General features: G+C 35.4%; 1 protein-coding gene and 1 long non-coding RNA gene across 2 annotated transcripts in view; one reads left to right on the top strand and one right to left on the bottom strand.

Annotated features, from left to right (window-relative positions):
* Positions 1 to 53: 53 nt before the first annotated feature.
* LOC114804802 (uncharacterized) overlaps positions 54 to 16,668 on the top strand; it is a 28,969-nt gene continuing 12,354 nt past the window's right edge. Inside the window, exons 1-2 of the long non-coding RNA XR_008472032.1 lie at positions 54 to 6,605; positions 6,906 to 6,990. This is a non-coding gene — a long non-coding RNA (uncharacterized LOC114804802). The remainder of the gene's footprint in view (positions 6,606 to 6,905; positions 6,991 to 16,668) is intronic.
* Positions 12,483 to 14,418, bottom strand: LOC128922844 (tigger transposable element-derived protein 1-like). Its single transcript, XM_054234961.1, has 2 exons — positions 13,423 to 14,418; positions 12,483 to 13,392 (listed from the first exon to the last, which is right to left on the bottom strand). The coding sequence occupies exons 1-2, from the start codon at positions 13,976 to 13,978 to the stop codon at positions 12,686 to 12,688; spliced, it is 1,263 nt and encodes a 420-aa protein (XP_054090936.1). The 5' UTR covers positions 13,979 to 14,418; the 3' UTR covers positions 12,483 to 12,685.

A 16,668-nucleotide genomic window follows, 5' to 3' on the forward strand; every position in this document is an offset into this window, starting at 1 on the left:
TAAACACATTTAAAGTGTGTTTCAAAATAGTTTGAAAAAAAAAAAAAAAAAAAACAAATACAACAACAAAGAAATTACATTTAATAAAGCATTGTTTTAACACTAAAAAAAGCAAAACAAATTATTTATATAAATTTATATAAATATATGTATATATAAGTTTTGTATAATTTTCTCAGCATTGAAAATTATATGAATTGCTTATATACATAATGCGTATCCCATGTGTATATGTATGTGTATTATTTAGTTTTGTCTAAAACTACTTTCAGCCGTAGGCAGTGAAGAGAACACAGTCAGTGAGTCGGTCAGTCAGTCAGTCACTTGTCTTGAGCCGTAAGCATTGTGGCACACGGATGGAGTACAACTTGATGAGCAGCTATCTAACGACTGGTACTGCTGTATTATGTAGGTTGTCCAGTGCTGCTACATAGCAATTTGGATTTGTCATTTATGTCTGTATGTGGTATGTGTTTACCGTATGCGCATGCGCGCGTGTTTGACTGCGTGTTAGCTATGTGTGAGTCTCTAGTGAACAGTACCACCCATTTTTTGGCGCCAACATGTAGGTTTTGTTTTTATATGACATACATACATATATTTTTATGCTTAGCATTGCTGATTTACTATATTTGTATCACTATATTGATGACTGTCTATAATTGAAATGCGTACATAACCTACAAATATGTTTTAACTATAGCCTATTTGATTGTTTATGCCATATAATTTATTTTAATGCCAAATTTCAAATTTCCTTAGTTATGTACATATATATTTATTATATATGTATATATATATATGTATGTATAAATATTTCTCGTAGTTTTTTGGCTGCTGTTGCTGCTGCTGTCATGCTAGCTTCCTCTTCCCCCACATTCTGAGCTGCTTTTTGGTTCACGTCAGTTGGCATTTAGACAACGGATAGGCTGGTGTTTTGGTCAGCAATACAGTGGATGCACGTAATTCCTTTTTTGTTGTTTTACTTACATACTTCAATTAATTTTTCTTATTTACCATATATAATTTTATACTGTGCATATTTGCTTTTGTATATGATATATTTATAAACTTTACGAACATAATTGTTGTTGCTGCTGATTAAACATGTCCTAATTGTGGTGTAGACCGTTGGTTTACAGCTTAGGTTTTAAAAAAAATGTCGTATTTCGTACGATGACGTTCCGAAGAGTACATAACCTCATCGTCTGGTGGCGCTATTAGCCAGAGACCAAGGAATAGTTGATACAGTGAATTTCACTGGGCGAATCTTTTCTGAAAAAGGCGAGGACTCTTCTATAAGCTGATAAAATGACCGTTTTCAGAGCTTCAAAAGGTGTAATCTATATTGACTACATAAAAAGGCGTCGCTTTAAAAGATGTTAAAGAATCAATGGATTATATCTAGATCACTAATCCTCCAGTCCCTAGCCAGTATTACATGGGGTAAAGACAAAAAAACGTTGTTTACAAATTAGCTGGCTATCGGTCGGCCAGTCATAAACTACACAGCCCCTATATGGTCGCTTGGATGCAGTAGGAGCCAGCTGAGGAAGTTTCGGACTTGTCAGAATAACGCTCTCCGGATAGCCACAGGTTGCTTCTTGATGTCTTTGGTTGAGCACCTACACAATTAGGCTCGTATGTTACCTGTGAAGGAGCATAACGAAATGCTCTTCCGACAGTTTCTGTTCGTATGCTTTCTTAGAAATCATCCCTGCAGTCTGCTACTGGAAGCCGAGCCGCGTACGAGTGCTCTCAAGAGTACTTTCCTCAAATACGTCGACGACATACAGGACTATACCGACCGGAAATCGGATGCGACAAACTTTCGACAAACACTGAACGCCATTCACAGAGGAGCCATTAACACCTTTCGACCCTAGATGACTTCGATGATAATTAGTCTAAGCATGCCGGTTCAGTTAATTCTCTATATCCGATACGTTGTTGCCAAGACACTAATTTGACTTCCTTTTTATGCACTGTTATTGTCAAAGTTAAAGGTCTAATTCCTCAGTTTTTTCGAAGGTTAAAATATCATTTCCCGCTTCACTTGTTTCGGGTACTTTTCGATTACTTAAACCCCGGCTCTTGTGGGAACGACATTAAAAAACGTCTTACCTTTGGAACCGTACTCGGAAAACCCCCAAAAAATTAGAGAAAATATTAAAACCAGTGTCCTTATTAGCGAGTGAGTGCTTAAGAGAATTGTAGCGCACATTGCATATAATTTTTTGGGAAGACATTTTGGAATATTTAGATTTAAGATTCTTAACTTTACAGCGTATTGAAGAGTGTCGAACTGGAGAAAGTGAACAAATGGACAAGTGGAACGGTAAAGTAAGACGAAATATGGCCGTGACAGTTAGTAAGTATGTTTAGCGGATTTGGAAGAAGCACAGAAAGTTTGAGCAAAATAAGAAAATTATAAAAACAATTTATTATTTTTAGAAAAATTATTTCTCAGCGTGGTTAGAACGCAATATTTTATATTATATTTGTTTCAATAGATATAATAATGTGTTGCAATTTTGGTAGCTTTGGGATAAAAAATTAAAAATCTATAAACCTATGCATTTTTTAAATTATATCTACATGCCTAAAATGTGTATCTACTTTCAGAGTGACCAGCACAACCACATACACAAAAATTGAATTCTTTAAAAATGTATATTTTGGTAATATTTACCTTAAAAATTGTATGTAGTTTCAATGCAATTTCACTATACATATACATGTGTACATAGATTTATCTGCATATTTGTTGAAAATATTTAATGAAAATTGATAGTTTCAAATTTCATATTTCTTTCAGCGCAGGCGCACACACGCCTACAAGTGAATATACATATATTACATATTGTTATTTACCAACCTCCTCCTCCACCCACTGACCAGGCATTATAATGCATGAATAGGCGCGTGTGTGTGCGTGTGCAGCCAGAGTAGATCAGTTTTCAGTTTGTGTGCCGAGCAATAGGATCAACTGTAGGATACTTGAGAACGAAAGTCGAACCGCACACAGTAAAGAAGTCTCGTAAAAATATGCAAAATTGTGAGTTAACGCCTTTTTGAGTTCTTGCCAAGCAGGTAATATTATTTTGAATTGTATTTTTTTACTTGATATACAACAAATTTCAAACCACGTATATTCAAATTTATATTTTATACCAACCAATTCGTTTGTAAATGTTAGTGAATCGAAAGAAGTATGTGTGAAAGTGTGATTAGAAGAGAATTTTTCCAAAACTTAAACAAAAAAATATTAAAATGTATTTTTTTAATTCGATAAGAATTATTGAGATTTTCTGATTTCCTGATTGCGTTAAAACGGTCAGGACCTCATTGAGAATTGAGGGAATTCGTGAAAATCATAAATTATATTATTTAGTGATTACCATAATGTTAGGCGATCAATTTCATAATTATTTAGTACTTAAGCTTACCTTTTCAATATCACTCTATAAGTCCAAACTCTTCGAAAAACTCGGAATTTCGAACAAATATGTCAGCTTTAATAATGAACTTCACGTTTTTAACAATAACTAGTGAGAAAGAAAAAGAATTTTTAGAAATTTATTTCATTTAAAGTAATTTTAAGGGTTCTTATGGGGGTGATGGACTGAATGGATGTCTGCTTTTTAATTAGCTTATGTTAACAAAGTGAAATTTTGTGGCTTCTGTAGTCTTCTGCGGCTACATTACTCTAATAATTTCGAATCATTTTGCCAACTTGACAATACTTTGCCATATAGAAATCGGGATGCGCACCGGTTTCGGGCTCTACACTGTCGTTGGGATAGGTATTTTTTAACTTTATTTCATCGAGTTTGGTTAGATGAGCTCAGCTCACACTGTCGATACACATTTTCAACCTTGAAGTGGGCGGGACCATAGCTCATATTTCTTTTTAAAATAAAATAAATATCTTTCATTATATAAATTCCTTCTTGTGTGTGTGACTATAGTAGTAATGGGACTATACCTAAATTTTAATTTCATAAGGGTCTCCCCATAGAATCAGTGTAGTCACCCAAAACTTGTCTTATTGTTATTCAGCGAAAGAGGAAAATCATGTGAGGATTTCTATGTAATGACGATGTATTCGGTGTCTTCGAAATAGTTTCGTCTGTATAGAACCGGCCTCAATTTTAACCTACCGAGCAATTTCTACAAAATTTCACACAACGAACTCAAGGTCAAAATTCTATAACTAGCAACTCAGGAATCGAATTAGGGTTTCTACGACGTGTATTTTCCTTATACAATTTTAGAACAGAAGTTAATACGTCGTTTACGTATGAATAGATGTATGTATGTACTATATAATTAATAATGTTTGTTGTTGTTGTCTGTTTGTTTTTCCATTGAGATTCAAGGGATTGTGACGCGCAATACATAGCCTATCCAATCCAAGTGTCAACCTCACCTACACGCGGTGAATCTTGTTATTATATATAGCAGGCGAGGCTCTGGCGATTTCTAAAAGATAAAAAATTTTAAAATTAATGAAAAAATTGTTACAAGTTAAGCGAGATTTAACTAACCTGCCATGCTGACCGCAGTGACCAATATAAGATATCACAACAATATCAACGTTACAATTCTATTTGGAACTCAACGCATATTGAAAAATATATTGAACCAATTAGTCTTAGTTGTTTTAAGACACTTAATAATCTTTATTCAATGTTACTGGAGAGAGTGTCCTTTGTCGGTGATAAATTTAAGTTGCTCCGGTTATATAAAAAAATCAGTTCCAAAATAAAACATCAATCCAACAAAAGACACTAAACTGGATCGAAGTTATAGTTATACACCTTTATATATTGTCGGTCTAATGAACAACGCATTATGAGAGGAAGAAATGTATTGGTAACCTTAAGAAGTTCTCAACTCCAAACATTTCAAACTCAGAGACATCATTTACTATTATCAGACCCAGCGTACTCAAACATCGTCATTTCTTCCGATGTGAAGGGACCTGCTCTATCCCATCCAAAAAGATTGCAGTTCGGCTTGTAATTGATAATCGCGATGTCCTTGAGTTGCGGCGGTAAATCCATATCACTTGAGAGACAAACCGAGTTCACACTACGTTGCCGGGGGTAACTGGGCCAGACGTTCGATGCTACGTAACCAAAATCTCTTGTGGAATCACGGATTACTTTGGTTACGTTACGCTAATGTCGATGAAATGGCTCAAGACCAACAAAAGAAGGCAACTAATACAGACATGTAAACGACATAGCTGAAGAAAATGTGCTCGTTGGATTATAAATATAAGAGTTTATCTTTTAAATACCCGAATGTCTTGGAAACACTTTGGGCCATCTCATAAGTTCATCAGCAATTCAACTGAATCGCATATAAGGTTTTGTCGAGCGTATTGTGTGAAAGACTAAAGCCCACCGTCAACGAACTGATTGGACCTTATCAGTGTGGCTTTAGACCTGGAAAATCGACAATGGACCAGATATTCAGCATGCGCCAAATCATGGAAAAGACCCGAGAGAGAAGAATCGATACTCACCATCTTTTCATCGATTTTAAAACTGCCTTCGATAGCACGAAAAGGAGCTGCCTTTATGCCGCGATATCTGAATTTGGTATCCCTGCAAAACTAATACGGCTATGTAAGCTGACGTTGAGCAACACCAAAAGCTCTGTCAGTATCGGGAAGGACCTCTCCGAGCCGTTCGATACCAAACGAGGCTTCTGAAAGCGTGACTCACTATGCGTATGCCGATGATATTGATAAACCTTTGAAGTAGTAGATAGTTTCGTCTACTTGGGAACCAGCGTTAACAACACCAACAATGTCAGCCTTGAAATCCAACGCGGAATCACTCTTGCCAACAGGTGTTACTTTGGACTAAGTGGGCAATTGAACAGTAAAGTCCTCTCTCGACGAACAAAAATCAAACTCTACAAGTCGCTCATTATTCCCGTGCTGATGTATGGCGCCGAAGCGTGGCAACGGCGAATACCGCAGACGATGGAACGATGAGCTGTACGATTTATACGACGACATTGACATAGTTCAGCCAATAAAAAGACAGCGGCTACGCTGGCTAGGTCATGTTGTACGAATGGATGAAAACACTCCAGCTCTGAAAGTGTTCGATGCAGTACCCGCCGGAGGAAGGGGAAGGCCTCCACTCCGTTGGAGGGACCAAGTGCAAAGTGACCTGGCTTCACTTGGTGTTTCCAGTTGGCGCCAAAAAGCAAAAAGGAGGAACGAGTGGCGCGCTCTGGTGGATTCGGCTATAATCACTTAAGCGGTTTCTATGCCAAATATATATATATATAATTCAACTGAAGAATTCTCGATCCGTTATTCATTCCTGTTAATTGCGATCGGGCATTTGGCGACTCTACCGCCTGTTATTCCATTAATTTACGGGAGAAAAATGTGATGATTTGATCATCAAAGGTTTGTCAAGTCAAATCGTAAAACGATTGAAGAATGTCAAATTTGGAAACTATTACTCTGGGAGCATGGACAGGAATCACCTTATTGATGAATTACTAAGCAGCGTTACACGAACCATAGACGAAACATCTTCAGCATCATCAGCACTTAAAACCCATAGAAAACGGTAAGTTTATATACACAATATATATATAATATCTTGACGATTTTTCATACCTCTTTATTTTGCAACCATGCCTGCTGCCCATATAACAAAATTTTAAATTCCAAATTCTTGCAAATTTCTGGTTTCTGATTTAAAAATGTGTTTTTACTCCTTACATTGTTTTTGTTTATTTTTTTAATTAATTGTTTTCTTTTAATTTTAAATATTTAAAAAAATATATATGTACATATACATATATATTTATTTATTTATTTATTATGTTATGTTTTATTAATATATATGTTTTGTTCTCTGTTTCAGACATATTCCAAATGCAGTCTTTATGTCTATATAACCTAAGTGGTTCTTGATAAATTCAACATAACCTACAATCCTGGAAATTGCAGTAATTATCGAATATATTCTGATAAGATAATATCAATAGGTAACAATAGCTATAAGTTATATAGTATCGCATTTAGAAAGCGAAGAGAAGAGAAAACAATTTTTACCTTTTTTTAAGAATACCTTAGGAAAATCAAATAATATTTTGATAACCTACTCTATTGTAAAACACGGAAACAATATTTATGTACGAAAATTTTGTTTCCCGATTGCTAATTAAGTCAGGAGAATATGAGTATTTTCGTTTTCATTAATTCTAACAATGAATTAACTAAATTGAAGACTGTTTGTCACTTTCTGTTCTCTGATTCTTCAGGATTATACAGTTTTTGAGAGCATAATAAAACATTTATTACGTTATTCCACTAATTATTATACTTTGTAAATACCACTCTTCATGTTATTGGCGCAGCTTGTAAAAACTACTGAAGCCTACTATGAAACATAAATCTGAGAATATGCAAAATTAATGATTTTTAGTAAATATGCTATATGATTTTATTTATCAAAGAACACTTTATAAGAAAGTGGACTTTAAACATAAATCTGAGAATCATTTATAACACGTGATATCGTCGTTCCTTGACGTTTCCGACTGCTCCAATTAGATTAATCGAATCTTGCCTTATGGCATGACTCATAATCCGTGAAATCGTTCTTCGTTGACGCTTCCGACTGCTCCAGTTATGTTATGGTTTTTTCACTATAATGCCTTTTTGGCATGACGAAAATCGTCGTTCCTTAACGGTTTTGAGTAAATATACGATATGATTATATATATCAAAGAACACTTTATAAGAAAGTGGACTTTAAACATAAATCTGAGAATCATTTATAACACGTGATATCGTCGTTCCTTGACGTTTCCGACTGCTCCAATTAGATTAATCGAATCTTGCCTTATGGCATGACTCATAATCCGTGAAATCGTTTTTCGTTGACGATTCCGACTGCTCCAGTTATGTTATGGTTTTTTCACTATAATGCCTTTTTGGCATGACGAAAATCGTCATTCCTTGACGATTTTGAGTAAATATACGATATGATTATATATATCAAAGAACACTTTATAAGAAAGTGAACTTTGAACATAAATCTGAGAATCATTTATAACACGTGATATCGTCGTTCCTTGACGGTTCCGACTGCTCCAATTAGATTAATCGAATCTTGCCTTATGGCATGTCTCATAATCCGTGAAATCGTTTTTCGTTGACGATTCCGACTGCTCCAGTTATGTTATGGTTTTTTCACTATAATGCCTTTTTGGCATGACGAAAATCGTCATTCCTTGACGATTTTGAGTAAATATACGATATGATTATATATATCAAAGAACACTTTATAAGAAAGTGAACTTTAAACATAAATCTGAGAATCATTTATAACACGTGATATCGTCGTTCCTTGACGTTTCCGACTGCTCCAATTAGATTAATCGAATCAATTTTCGCACACCACGGACCACTTGTTGAAATTAACGCGTTTGAAATTTATCAAAAAAAAATTCACTTTAAATCGCAAGTTTTTCACGCAAAATAGCAGTTTAATCCCGAAATCTCACTTCTAACACCACTTGTGGGATGGCCGATTAACTTTACGAATAAAAACACCGCGTTTTATATAAATTGATTAATACAAACTTTATTCAAATTATCTAATTAATATGACCGCAATGAAATAATTGCACTGGTCGGTATATAAAGTAAAAAAGATTAATAGCGATCACGTCCGCTGTGATCTGCCGTGGTCTTGCGTGGTCCGTGGTTGCCTGTGGTCTGTCTGTTTGTCTGTCCTTAATTCGTCTTCGTCCCTACTGTTTCGTTGTCATTCCAGTCCGTTCGCTACTGTCACATCTGTTCCCTACACAGTGTTGCATTTCTATTTCAGTCTTATTGTCCGTTTACTCAATCCTACATATATATCAAAGAACACTTTATAAGAAAGTGAACTTTGAACATAAATCTGAGAATCATTTATAACACGTGATATCGTCGTTCCTTGACGTTTCCGACTGCTCCAATTAGATTAATCGAATCTTGCCTTATGGCATGACTCATAATCCGTGAAATCGTTCTTCGTTGACGCTTCCGACTGCTCCAGTTATGTTATGGTTTTTTCACTATAATGCGTTTTTGGCATGACGAAAATCGTCATTCCTTGACGATTTTGAGTAAATATACGATATGATTATATATATCAAAGAACAATTTATAAGAAAGTGAACTTTAAACATAAATCTGAGAATCATTTATAACACGTGATATCGTCGTTCCTTGACGTTTCCGACTGCTCCAATTAGATTAATCGAATCTTGCCTTATGGCATGACTCATAATCCGTGAAATCGTTCTTCGTTGGCGCTTCCGACTGCTCCAGTTATGTTATGGTTTTTTCACTATAATGCCTTTTTGGCATGACGAAAATCGTCGTTCCTTAACGGTTTTGAGTAAATATACGATATGATTATATATATCAAAGAACACTTTATAAGAAAGTGAACTTTGAACATAAATCGGAGAATCATTTATAACACGTGATATCGTCGTTCCTTGACGTTTCCGACTGCTCCAATTATATTAATCGAATCTTGCCTTATGGCATGACTCATAATCCGTGAAATCGTTCTTCGTTGACGCTTCCGACTGCTCCAGTTATGTTATGGTTTTTTCACTATAATGCCTTTTTGGCATGACGAAAATCGTCATTCCTTGACGATTTTGAGTAAATATACGATATGATCATATATATCAAAAAACAATTTATAAGAAAGTGAACTAAAAAACTGAGAATTAGACCTTTCTTTCCTAAATTCTGTAGGGTTGTTTATATAGTCATTTGCAAAATCCTTATTTTACTTTCTATTGACTACTGAAATGTATGGTTTTCTTCATTATTCTTTAATATTTTCCGTGCGGTATCTCCATGAATATCCTTATCCAACTATTTTTTGATACTTGTTTGTCACTTCCTGTATAATTTCTCAAGAATTGTTTCTCTAAACAGTTTCTGAGAGCATGGTAATTAATATATTCCGTTATTCCACTAATTATCTTTTTTCCCCTAATAGTATTTATATGAAAATATCTACCTTAATTGAATGTGGTATATACCATTCTTCGTGCTGTTGCTGGATTTTGTAGAAATTTTCGAATCTTGCCTAATGACATGACTCGTAACCAGGGACCGTAACTCTTATGACTTTTATCAAAAAAATCAAAAAATTAGAGTTAGTTTTGATTTTTATATACAGTGGAGTCTGGATATAGTGAACTAATTTCTGCAAGGCCTGTTCGCAGTATCGAGGTTGTTCACTATATTAAGGTAACATTTTTTTTTTTTTTAACTTGGTTTATTAGTAGTGAATTCGTCACTTACCACTGGGTCCTCTTTTCCACAACATTAATGATTTTTTATTTTCGTTTTATAATAGTTTTTTTATTTTACAATATTTTGAATTTAACAATAGTTGTGATTTCAACAATAAAATAATTTCGATAAAAAATGTAACTAAAAACCCACGACGAAGTCTGTCTGCGAAGATGCTGCCTCATACGAATTCGATAGCAAAAAGCTGGTTTTTTCTGATGGTTGATCCCTTTTGTTAAGGTTATTGTGTAAAAAGTCTCCAGTGTGATGTCCTCTTGGTGTGCGTTTGTGTGTGTTGATGTGTGAAGTTCTCGTGAGAGATTTATGCGTGTGTGTTAATGTGGATGGTAGGTGATGCTATGGTGAGTATGGTGATGGTAAAGTGTCAGTGATGCGTATTGGATCGTGTTAAATGATGTGTGCGTGGATGTATTGCTGAATGGTATATGTCCAGGGTAACTAGTAGTGTGGTGTGTGGGAGACGGGGCCGATGCTCATTTATACAATTTGCTTTAAATTCATGTTTGTTTATGTAAACAAAACAGGTTATATGTATAAAGCAATTTTTTGAAAAATACGTACATATTATTGAAGGAATTTACGAATAGCTGTTTGCTTTTTGATTTCGGAAATTGACTTTTGGACCGCTTTTTCGCGTAGACTTTTCAGTACTAGTATGCCAGCATAGTCAGTGGTGTTAGCTTCAGCCCATGCGATAGCTATATCGAAGCTTTTAATTGACTTTAAACCGTCAGCTATCTATTAGAAATAAGTCTTCTGCAACAAGTGGTGTCCAGCAGGAAATCGCTGAGTTTCAGTTTTTTGCTTAAATACAATACAAATAAAAAAACATTAAAAAAATAACAAACAAAACATTAAAAATATATTATAAATTATTACAAATTATTTTAAATTTATTGTCTCTGCTCACCACGTTTACTAGCTGGAGCACCATTTTTTTAAATGATTTTTGGCCGAATTTATTATCTCCTTTGACAACACACGCTTAGATCTGGGGTTTAAAAATAGGGCTGCATACATAGTGTCACATTCAAGCAACTTTGTTTGCCTTTTTTTCGATGTGATCCAGAAGTTGTCTGGTCATCTCAGTATTGAAGTCTTTTAGAGTAAAAATAAGCGCTAGCCAATTTTTATAAAATTCTCCGAACAATAAATTAGATTTTTGTAGTTGCAGCGTCAGAGTATTTACTGGTTGTAGAGCCTGCATAATTTTTTCTAGTTCCGCCCACTCATGTCTTTGGAGTTGCTCGGATAATGGCAAATTTTCACAAAATTCTTTTAAGTGTAGAAGTCGCTTCAACATATTATAAGTGGAGCTCCAACGTGTTGGTACGTCCAATATTGGTTTGAGGGTTTGGCTACTTTTTATACTATGTCCTGTACTTTATAAGAAAGTGAACATAAACATAAATCTGAGAATTAGACCTTTTACTTACTTTCTATTGGCTACTGAAATGTATGGTTTTCTTCATTATTCTTTAATATTTTCCGTGCGGTATCTCCATGAATATCCTTATCCAACTATTTTTTGATAACTGTTTGTCACTTCCTGTATCATTTCTCAGTAATTGTTTCTATAAACAGTTTCTGAGAGCATGGTAATTAATATATTCCGTTATTCCACTAATTATCTTTATTCCCCTAATAGTATTTATATGAAAATATCTACCTTAATTGAATGTGGTAAATACAGTAATACCCCGGACTTACGCGATAGGTGGGTCCGAGCGGTTGCCGTGTAAGTCGAATTCGCGTAAGTCGGGGTTCAACGTTGCATATAAATACATATAAAGTTTGTTTAATCGGGACCAGAGTTTAAAGAAAACAATAATTTAGAAGAAAAATGTTTAATAAAGTGTAGGATAATAAAAAAAATATTACATTGTTATGAATAAAGTAAGCTAAACCGAAGTTATTTTGATGTCGAAGGCTTCATATATTCTAACAGTGTTGCCTGACGAGTTAAATTTGTCTTCTTTTCACGTAAAATTTCCTCGTAGCATACCAGTAATTTTTTTATCCCTCGTTTTGTAGAAGAAATGCGTTCTTCATTAGAATCAATTTTTTCTAAAATTTGTAACCCCTTTTCCATTGAATTGAGCCCTTCTGTTAAGTTTGCAATTGTCATTTGATTTACCGATTCAACTGGGTCTAGCGAATCAGTTTGGTCAATATCTTGCTCATACTTACGCATTTCTATAACCTCGTCAATTGTTAGCTCTTGATTGTGTGAATCTAGCAATTCTTGAACGTCATCATTATCGACCTCTAAATTTAATTGCTTGGCGATATCGACCACTTCTTCTATTATGCTATCGATTTGTTCAGGATCTGAAATGGTTTCTCCTTGGGTTTCAGAGGTGAAAAAAATGGACACAGTTTTTTCCAGACACCATTGAGAGTTTTTTGTGAAACCTCATTCCAAGATTGTCCAATAATTCTTACAGCATCTAAAACATTGAATTGCTTCCAAAAGTCTTTAACAGAAAGCTCATTTTTTTGTCTCATAGCTTCATGTAGATGTGCAAATGACCGCCTTGTGTAGTAAGCTTTAAATGTTTTAATGACTCCCTGGTCCATTGGTTGAAGCAAGCTGGTAGTGTTTGGTGGCAAAAATACAACTTCCACACGTGGATCGAAATTAATTAGAGTTGCGGGAGGATGACCTGGCGCATTGTCAATTAGTAGCATCACTTTAAATGGGATTTCTTTTAATCGGCAGTAACGTTCGACTTCAGGAATAAAATGATGGCCAAACCAGTCTTCAAAAAGAGAAGCTGTCACCCAAGCTTTTGCATTAGACTTCCAAATGACAGGCAAACCAGCTTTAGATTTATTTTTTAAGGCTCTTGGATTTTCTGAGCGATAAACTAAGAGAGGTTTTAATTTACAATCTCCAGCTGCATTCGCACCAACCATCACTGTTAATCGATCCTTGGCGGCTTTAAAACCTGGAAAAGTTTTCTCTTCACGCGCAATAAAAGTTCTTTTAGGCATTTTCTTCCAAAAAAGACCTGTTTCATCTACGTTGAAAATAGTTTGACTAGTGTAGCCACCTTCATCTATCATTGTTTTGAGTTTTTCTGGATAGAGAGATGCAGTTTCTTTATCAGCGCTTGCCGCTTCTCCACTCTCTGCGATGCTATGCCAATTACAACGACTCTTAAATCGGCTGAACCAGCCGTTACTAGCTTTAAACACTTCATTTTCAGCCGCCTCCCCAGCTTCTTCTTTTAGTTTTTCAAAAATCTGCTTTGCTTGAAAGCACACTGTATTTTGATCACTAGGACAATTTTTCACTCTTACTTGATTATCACACCATGACTGTAGCAATGTTTCCATCTGTGCGATAATACCGTGACGCTTACGGATGATACTTGAATTCAAAGATTGAGAGTCTTTCACAGCGGTCATAATTTTTTCTTTACCTTTTACAACCGTTCGGACTGTTGATTCCGGTAGGTCAAATTTCTTTGCCAATTCACAAATTTTCATTTTTGCTTCAAAGTCTTTAATTATATTCAGTTTACACTCCAAAGACAGTGTTTTTCTTTTCTTGTTAGGCTCAAATGACTCATTTTTCGTTCTTTTAGACGACATAATTAGAAATTATAAGTAAAACGCACTGCGCACTTAAAACAATTTCACGCGGAACACGTTTAAACCTGTCGCAAATTGAACACTGAGTGGGCGGAGCGAGAGAGCCGATGCGCGAGTTAATACCTTCACCTATATATACAACGTGAACATTCAAACAAAGGGAGATAACATCATGCCACAAAAATCTACAGCAAATATCATGCCACCTAAAACAACGAATCACAGCACGCCACGCTACATCAGTATAAAGCTATAAATACAGTGTATCGGACGCACTGTGTGTTCTTCAACTTAGTTTAATATAAACCATAGACATAGTTAGATGTATTTTATAATACCTTTATATTAAATAAAGAGAAACCCAGGAGTAATATCCTGGTAAAATATATATTTTAGAATTGCCTAAATAGCATTCTTAATTCGCGCGGCAATCAAAATGAAAAACCGCGTATCTTCGAATTCGCGTAAAACGGGGTAGCGAAGGTCGGGGTATTACTGTACCATTATTCGTGCTGTTGCTGGAACTTGTAGAAATTGTCGAATCTTGCCTAATGGCATGACTTTTAACATGAAATCGTCGTTCACTATAACGCCTTTTTATCATGACGGAAATCGTCGTTCCTTGACGATTCCGACTGCTCCAGTTATTTTATATGCTTACTAGCTGACCCGGCAAACGTTGTTTTGCCATGTATATTATTTCTAGGAAACATTTTTTTTTTGCGAGCATTCCTTTTCCAAAGTACCAATAACCACTTTGAAATGAGCGTAATATTCAACATCAGGCTCGTACTGGAATGCTAGTCGAAGAAATGAATCTGATGTTAATGCTCGATAAACTTGTTGGCGTTGTTGGTCAATTCCTCTACGTCTGTCGACTATGAATCTGCGAGTTTTTCTTCGTTCTAATTGTCTCTGTTGATTTCGTTCATCTGGTGTCTCTTGTGATTGGGATTCACGTAACTTCCTCACTCTCACACGCGTATCTGCATTATTTTCTTGAACTTGGTCGCTTGATCTTCGTGCTCTTATATCTCGCATGGCTCTAGAAATGGTCGTTGGAAGACTCAAATTGGCCCCTTTGCGTTTTTTTGGCATTGCTGACTGTAATTATTAATAGGTAATAATTAATCAGTACGTATACAGTCACCGGATATTTCAAATTTAAATTCTTACCAGCAAGGAAAATTTATTTATATCTTCCAGAATAGTTTTCTCAAAATTGAGGAAGTCTTCAATATTAGCATACAGCTTGCTTGGTATAATAGTAGCGTTATTATGTGATACCGCTTTTTTAAGATCAATGATTTCTTTGCGCATCCCCTCAACGTTTTCTGTTAGGCGTAACAATATTAGCTAATTTTTTTCCTCCACCTTTTCAATAGCCTTTTGACATGCGTCGATGATTACTGATTGAATTGCTGCCGAAAAAAATATAAAACAAATATGAGAAAAGTGTTGCGGTGTTATGTTAAAAGTATCCTTTAAAAATAAATATCTTACCCGACGACGTTGCACTATCCAAAGAAGTTGTTGTTGTGCTTGGACTTGGTTGCATCACATAAATAGTTTGTGAGGATGCGATGCCATCATTAATGGGGTCGACGATGTAATTGAGATTGTTCTGCGACATGATCTGCTATGAGTGGCACAAATATATAAGACGATCTTGTCATAGGTGGACCGTTGTCCTCCTAAGGATGGCTTCTTACCGTTCTCGTTCTCTTCGTTTAAGTAAAACACTTTATTTAAATATTGATACAAAAGTTAACTTTAATTAGATAGAAAAATAATAGTTTTCACAGAACCAGACAACTGAACTTCTTCAATGCGTCGTGGCGAGTCATGTACTACTCTAGAACTTTTTAGTACCAGTATTCTCGCTTCACTTCACGCAGGGCAGTATTTTTGGTGTTCAGCAACCCTGCTTTCAGAGTAGCTTTCGTGTGGCGTGACAATCTGGCGTAGAAGCATATAACTTTTGATGTTACTTCGTCAAGCGTATGGTGATTCGGTGTTTTGTTAAAACTGAGATTTTCGGCACGATAAATATTAAAAAGCGATGATTGAAGCGGCTTATCATATAAGTTATGTAAGTCTTGTACCCTTAGCCCCAAATGACTCAAACAGTGGCAATTATATGTTAACATTAAATCATCATATAAAACAGGACTCTTAGTAAGAAATCCTTTATCAGCTCCTCTGCGCATTTGTTATTTTGTACACAATCTTCAGCATTGAGGAGAATTCGCATTGCAAGACTAAGTTGCAAAAAATGAATGTACCTCTCTTCGCTCAATATGTCCTTTAGCACAACCTGGCCTGTATACAAAAGGAACTGACGGAAATCCGTTGCTTTGAAGCGGTCTATCTCTTTTAAATCCCGTGCTTTCCTACAAAAGTCTCTTGGTATGTAACGCGCAATGGATTGAAATTCTGTGTTTAGTTTTCGTATATCATTTTGTTGCAAAGAATAATTGCGATTTTTAACTTTTATCCAGGATCCAAGCAAAGTCTTCATTACACCCAAACACACCTCGTGCATGTAATCTAGAGCGAATACTTGGATCACGTCGATGGGAAGTTTTTCAATCTCCAAAGAACTTTGCTGGTTGTGATGGCTGACATCAGTTCTTTGCCGAAAATTTATATTTGTGCACAAAAGATGATTTTGATAATGGAATATCATC

The sequence above is a fragment of the Zeugodacus cucurbitae genome, chromosome 6 (genome assembly GCF_028554725.1).
Source record: "Zeugodacus cucurbitae isolate PBARC_wt_2022May chromosome 6, idZeuCucr1.2, whole genome shotgun sequence".
NCBI lineage: Eukaryota > Metazoa > Arthropoda > Insecta > Diptera > Tephritidae > Zeugodacus > Zeugodacus cucurbitae.